Source organism: Etheostoma cragini, chromosome 19 (genome assembly GCF_013103735.1).
Source record: "Etheostoma cragini isolate CJK2018 chromosome 19, CSU_Ecrag_1.0, whole genome shotgun sequence".
Taxonomy (NCBI): Eukaryota; Metazoa; Chordata; class Actinopteri; order Perciformes; family Percidae; genus Etheostoma; species Etheostoma cragini.
Window position 1 is genome coordinate 14,345,055 of NC_048425.1, and position 7,284 is coordinate 14,352,338.

The 7,284-nt window shown below is 39.8% G+C and overlaps 1 protein-coding gene across 5 annotated transcripts in view; it reads right to left on the bottom strand.

The window, feature by feature from the left end:
* Positions 1 to 1,361: 1,361 nt before the first annotated feature.
* Positions 1,362 to 7,284, bottom strand: part of LOC117934978 (inactive ubiquitin carboxyl-terminal hydrolase 53) — a 30,884-nt gene continuing 24,961 nt past the window's right edge. For 3 of the 5 annotated variants that reach the window (XM_034857006.1, XM_034857008.1, XM_034857009.1), the window contains 3 exons: positions 2,692 to 2,758; positions 1,882 to 2,594; positions 1,362 to 1,804 (listed from right to left, as the gene is read on the bottom strand). In XM_034857006.1, the coding sequence (XP_034712897.1) occupies positions 1,707 to 1,804; positions 1,882 to 2,594; positions 2,692 to 2,758 (878 nt within the window). In that variant the 3' untranslated portion in view covers positions 1,362 to 1,706. The remainder of the gene's footprint in view (positions 1,805 to 1,881; positions 2,595 to 2,691; positions 2,759 to 7,284) is intronic. The other 2 variants (XM_034857010.1, XM_034857011.1) reach the window with 2 other exon arrangements.

Here is a 7,284-nt window from a genome sequence, read left to right on the forward strand (position 1 = left end):
AAAAACAAAACATGGACAGCAGGTGGCAGCAAATCACTCTATTTCCCAGCAGTTGTTGAATTAAATGGTGTGCATATTTTGTTTCAGTAAGAACTATTTGTTTAGCAGACAAATTTCATCATCAGAAACATGTTTTTTTTATATAAATAATTTCAATATTAGCATAAATAATAGATTCAACATCCGCATTGCTACATTTTAAACGTTGTGCTCTCACTTATAACATAGTTCAACACACAGATATGCTTGAATAAAACTGTTTATTTAACAATTATTAATCAATAAAAATAAAATTAGATGTTACAAAAATTCTTTAAAATCAAAAGAATTGTACAAATCACGGCTCCAATTCAATCTGGTCATGACATAGAAAAATACAAAAAGGCACTGGGCATTAGAGTCTGCTGCTTATATAAAACAATATAAACCAACAGAAAAAACAGCACACTACTCAGATTTACAACATGTTATTATTAATAATCCCAATCAAAAAACAAACGCCTTGTCTATCTCTAGATGACAATTTCACAAGTCCGGCCAGTGCGGACCTGCTGCTAATATAAGTATTTTTTTAAGAAACATGACTGAAAACTCAACAACTGATACGGTTAAAGACAAAACTAATTAAGCTTATAACTGTATGGAGTGTGAAAAGAAAAACAACTGACCAGACATCAGCGTAACCACATAGAACAGAAAAGGATGTTTGAAGGTGTGCATGTGAGGAGATAGAAGTGCCTCAAGCTACTGTGCCACATACTTTTCTACCAATGAGCAATCAAATTAATATATTTATCCATTTCCCTGTAATAGTATAGCCCCTGGACCCCTACACTAGTGGTCAGAGATATTTTGGTATCTTAGACCTCCTCTGGTTGAAGATTGACAAAAGGACAAACGAAACAAAGAATTATGCATGTTATTTGCACAGATTAATAAACTCAATGTACCAACAAGAATCTGAGGTTGAAAGTTTTCGCGCCTGCGAACAGTCCTGCAAAAAGGCCTCATCAGCCAAAAACCTGCCCCCGGAACTTTTTATTTACACAGATCCTTGGGATCTATTTTTAAGTTGTGAAAAAAAAAGAGTGCCCAAGATGTTGTATTACTTTCCAAAATACACAACAAAAAACATGTTCTGAATATTAACGCAACTTGTGTTCTTCAAAAAGAAGGCATGTCAATAAGAGATAGAATTGGGGCAGACACCTCATAACACTGAGATGGGAGAAATCCACCAAACACACTCATTCAATAGAGTTAGAGAAAGTAGAACTGCAAGAAATGGGTTACTTTTTCATGTAAAACAAATCTTTTAATCTCGAGTGACAAAGTGGCTTTTTTGTGACACATTCTTTACCGACCTAACGCTTTGCTTTTGAGCTCCAAAAGTCCATACATGATCAACAGCAAAATCTTTTAGGCATGTTTGTTACTTCTTACTGTACCTTTCTAGTTCACTGTGCAAATTCACTACTCATTCAAAGCTTTGAGCAGTTCCTACCACCAAGATAGCTATTAAGGACACCTGTCGTTCTTTTTACAATCTCTTTGGCATCCAGTTTCATGTCCAACTACCTGTTATGAAACGTAAATGAGCTAATACACATCCCAGTTAGGAGTAAAACTGTGTAGCAGCCGTAGTGCATAGCAATTTCTTTTGGCATCCAGTAACTGGTTTAAGTGTTTTGATGCTTTTGCTGAAATCATAGGAAGCCATGCTCATCAAGTCCTTTTGGAGTAATTGGGTTCCACTTTGCAGTAGTCTTTGTGGTAGAATAGCCTGCAGGACAAAAGCCAAAGACTGAATCAATGCATTTACAAAAAAGCTAAAACAGTTACACAAAAAGTATAAATATTATTAATACTAGCATGTGGTACCTGATTCTGATCTGCTTTTGGAAATCTCTGGTGGCTGAGCATCTGGCAAAGGGAGCCGTCCTTCGACATCACTCTCCCCTGAGGACATATGGTCCTCTGCTTTCATGTAAAAAGCAGGCTTCTTATGGTATTTGGCCCGGTAAGTGTCAGTCATGCAGCTATCCACAGAAAAGTAAGTGGTGGGCAGAACCATATCTGTCAGACCAGGGGAGTCTGGACCGTCATCCTGTCCGGGCATTGGACTGGGTAACCTTTCGTCGCTTTCGCTGGCTGACAGATCGTTCCTATCCTGGTCCGATGACCCGGACTTGGAGCTGGCATCCGATGAAAGCCTGGTCTCGGCAGGTGTCTCAATCCACCGACGGAGGGTGGTGTGCGAGAGTGAGGACACGCCATTTTTGGGTTCATTGCGGGGGCTAAACCGTATTGCCACCTCCGGCGGTTGGGAGTAGACACCAGATGGGTCAGCAGGACTGTTGCCGAAGGTCTTGGGGGGTAAAGGTGGGGGATAGTTGAGCGAGAAAGGGTCTATGTGTTCTAGTTCAGAGAAAGGTCCAGCGAGGTCATCTGAGCTGTTCCACTCAGAACTGCTGGTCTTTGCCAAGTAAAGATGTACGGGGCTCACAGGGCTGTGATCCACGTTTTCCTCTTGCTCGCTGTCCAGACCATTGTTTTTCTCCAAGATCCCGGGAGTGTACCGGAAGGCTCTTCTTCTTTTACAGAACAAAAACACAAACACCAGTTTTTTAGTTGCCCTTTTGCCAAATCATTTGACTACTTGTTTTATGTTCTTTACAGATCTTGGTTTACCTTTGTATTGGCTGACCAGAGAGGTTGCCTGCATCTTGTAGATCCGGAGATTGTCTTCCTTGTTCACCTAGACAACAACAAAGCCTCATGAGCATCACAACACACTCATCTGTAAATGTGTGGTCATCACCACCAGATGGTCCAAATAGAGCTAGGGTTCTGTCATGGGTTTCTTTTAAAACACTGCTACAGTACTTTTTTTCTGTCTCTCAGGCAAAGACATGTTATCTAAGAGAGGTCATGGTGAGGCTCATTGCCTGGTGCTGTGAGAGGAAGTATCAAACAGCTAGTCTGGCAGAGCACCCTCAGGCCCCCTCTGTACCACTCTGACTGTCTGATTTGGCCAAAGAACGTGGACCCTCAAAGGGAATTTGGGTTCATATCCAGGCCGTTAGCTTTGAGCGAACAGTGGTAATGAAACAATAAGGACCCTGAATGAACTCTAGCAGATTAAGAAGTTGGAACATATGCAAACCTATAACAAAAAAGGAAAACTTTATCAATCTATTAAGGTCACTCATATCATGTGATGTCACTGAATTACGCTGCAATCATTTTGAGATAATAGCGGATTCCACCCATTAGATCAGCAAAAAAACATGTTTTAGAATCAGGTCCCTGTTGTGGAGCTTAGCCAAGTTAACAGGGTGGGTGTGATTTACAAGGCCTGAGACAGACAACAGGACAAGGAAGAGAGTGAGTGGCTGAGGACCATCTGTGATGTGTCAGCATACCCTCTTTTTTCCTGTGCTCTCTCAAAGCATTAGTGGCTAAATCCTTTGTGCTGGCATGCAATTACGCCAGGGTCAGACTCCAGACTCCAGATCCCTCTCCACAACACTATTGCATTTTTAAGCCGCTAAGTCCATGTGGCAATTCACAATTTGATGACGCTGATCTGCAGTGTTGGCAAGCAACTGCAACAATATTATTCTCAAAAAGAAAACAAAAAGGATGCCTTTTACAATGCCTTTTCTCTTGAAAATCCCTTTATCTTTATGGTCAAGTGCACTGTTGCCAAGCAAAAGCTTGAAGGAGAAAGAAATACAAAAGAGCAAGGTGACTGTGTTGTTGGGCTGCCTGTCCGTCACGGTTAAAATCAAATGATTTCTCCAAAAACAGCAATCAAATAATCGCTATAATTCCCATCCCGGTTTAATGTAAATCAATTATTCAGGTTCAACGTCTAGCTGAGCTTCATTTTAGTAGAATTTGGGGATCACTGCTGTAGCTGTGGACGCCAGCAAAACAGATGTACTCAAGGTATCCTGCTGTTTACATGGCCTACTGCCCTTGCCTGGGAAACCATCCCATCTCCTGCGATTGCATGGATTAAGCTGGGATTCAGTGGCATTCAATGTACAAAATGCACCAAGTGATGTGCAACAAAATTTCCCTACCGTTAACTGGAAAGCATGAAGTCAAGTTGCTAAATAGGATAAAAGAAAGTGAAGCTGTCTCATGTATACATGCTTTTTTTTGCACTTTCTAAATGTGTGAGCTATCAGTGATTGACATATTAAGGCCCATGCTGTGTGTCTCTGTACTATATTCCCTTTTTAATAACATGTGAGGATAGATATACTCCACTTATGTAAATCACTCACAGACCGGTCTCTAATCCCTTTCCAACATAAAGGTTACCTCTCCTCTCTTAAGTTTAAGAGAGGCACCTGTTTCGGGGCGTGCTGTTATCCACAAAAAATATCCAGGACATTTAACTGAAGAGAACAGAGAAGTGATCTGACATCATTTAAATGATACCAACTGCCAGAGTGCGAAACTATGCAGACCATACAAGCAAACCCAAACTAAGTTTCTACAAAATTGTAAACGCAAAAATTCCTAACAGCCCTTTGAAGTTTTGTTGATGTAAGAAAAAAAAAAAAAACCTACACATTTCAGTTCTAAAACTGTCAAGTTGAGATTTATAGTTCTGTGCGTTCTTCTGTCTGGGGTACTTAAAATACTTGAACATCAATCGGCATGCAACAATCAGGTCAACAAGACCTGAGCTACATGGGGAGGAGAGATGAACTCCAAAACATCATCACACATTCTTTAAAATCAAGTGGAATAGCTTTTGTTTTGTGTCTGTTGATATGACACAGGAAAGGAATATAAAGTCAAACGCCACATTAATGCAGAATAGCATTACAGCTCTCAACACATTAACTCATGGACACACATTCCCTGCATATGAAGCAAACACACACAATGGGAAATCTTTGGGATAAAGAATCTATTCACCATTATTCCTTATTATCTTTTTCTGAACTTTACATCAAAAACATTGTTTTAGATAGGGACACTATCTAAGAGTATATCTCATACAAATTCTTATTTGGGGTTTTCGACATAGATGAGGGCAAAATTAATTACACAACTCGTTTATGTAATCCTCACTTTGAGGTTGATATATTCATGTGCAAACTGAGCAATAACAGCTTCTAAAGTTAGTTTCTATGCACTCTTCCCGAGGTCTGCAGCAGCCAGCCGAGCCAATCAGGAAAAAGGCATGATTTACTGTCCAGATAGCAGGTACATTACACCCATCTCCTGATGGCCGTGACCTTTCATGAGGTTATAGATAGAATGTTTCGCTGCCATTTCCATTTTGGTATAATGTAGCTCAATGAGATTTATTCACAACAAGGACAAAAGGTGGTCAATGTTGTCAATTGTCAAAACGTTAGGTCCCTCTTTTGATAGAACGAACTTGTCTAAGAATGAATGCCTGTGGTCAAAATGTCAACTGAACTCTGTACAACTGCCTGCCCACATGTGTGCTTTTAGAAAGGATTTTGGACTTTAATGGACTACTGGAATCTGCAGCTCAGGCCAGACTACTGCCACTGAACTCGAGCCAAATTGACTTAGGACACATTATCTGCAGCTTGACAATACAAACTGCAGACAACAGGGCAGAAAAAAATCCATACTGAGGAATCTCAAAGGTCCTATCAGAGATTTTTAACCAGGTTTAGGTTTTAAAATTAAGTATTTCAAGGCCTTCATCAAATGAACTCAAGATTCAGCTGTAGATACCTTTCAAATATAAAAATGTGTCTTGAAATGTTATTAACCACAGAGGAGGGATATAATATAACCCAGTTCAGTTTGTGATCAGTGGACACTGTCATTTCTTCTAAAAGCCACTAGGGGGCAAAAAGCCCGAGTGAGTAGGTAAAATCATTGAGTGCTTTTCATACAAAAATGTAACACATACAAAATGTATGTTTGTACAATCAAGATAAAGACTAGCCTTAATAATAACATTTTTTTTAAAGAAATAAAAAACAAAAGGGATATTGCCACAGTGAATAAATAACCATGCCAGCCACAGAAGTGTTTGAATCTTTGCCAGGGATTCTTTCACATGAATCACTCTGCATGTGCAGATGCTCACAGGCAGGCTTGTGTAAAAGCTATTTTCAACTCTGACTAAATCTAAAGCAGACTAAATTGTAGCTGCCGTTTCTATGCTACATTACATAACTTCTTGGAACCTTGAAATAACTGCAGTGCTACTAAATGGCATTTTCATTGCCTCCTGTTTGAATACCACCTTCTGACAAGCCCTGTCGTGGCATTTTCTGCCCGGCTGAGCACAGCTGGGTGGCCCCTACAACGCACTCATCTCCCGCTTTAATTCAGGATTAACTCGCCGTAGTCCTGTTGAGGGAATTAGTGAGGTATTTTTCAAGATATGTCTTTATTTAAAAAGATATTTTCTTTCCTTTCTCTGTGCCAATACTGTCTATTACAAGCAAGCATGTGCTAGTTAAAGAGTGTCAAGGGTGTCCAGGCATCAAACCCCCTCGTGCCATATTCATGTCATCTAATTTCCCTCATCTTGTCTAGAAGATGAAACTAACCATTACTGCAACTGCGCAACATGACTCATATTTTTGGCCCGTCATATTTTATTTTTGACAGACCCACAACTTTGTATCCCGAAGGATCTTAAAGCAGTTTTACTTCCAAGAATACATTATTCAGTGCAGTGAACAGTTAACAAAGTCCTTAAGGTTCAATCTTTACCCGTTCCTGTTTTAGCTTATGTGTAGTAATGTTTGATGGACTGAAGACCTGATGCATACCAGGATTGTTATTTCTGTCAATAACATTGAAAGTGTTTCACTAAGCACTACAGGAGGCAACCAAACTCATTTTAAAAAGCCAGTTCTATTTTAACTTTCTTTTTTTTTTCTTTACTTCGGGTGATATTTCCTTAATTCCTACATTTCTCTGTGTGCTGAACAACATCAACTTTACTCAGGAAAAAAAGGTCAAGGCCAGTGAGTAAGGAAGCCGAGCACACTTATTTCCATACAGTATCCCTTCAATCAGGCTGTGACCTTACAGTACGGCTGAAACAATAAATCAAGGAAATTGCTTAGTACTATCTTAACGTTTCAGATCCTTACAACACAGTCTGCTGGGCAGTGGAAATGTCTTTGATGTTGGGGCCAGACCTTTTGTGAAATCCTTATACTTTCATATATGGCTTATCACACACACACACACACACACACACACACACACACACATATATACAGTGGGTACGGAAAGTATTCAGACCCCTTTAAA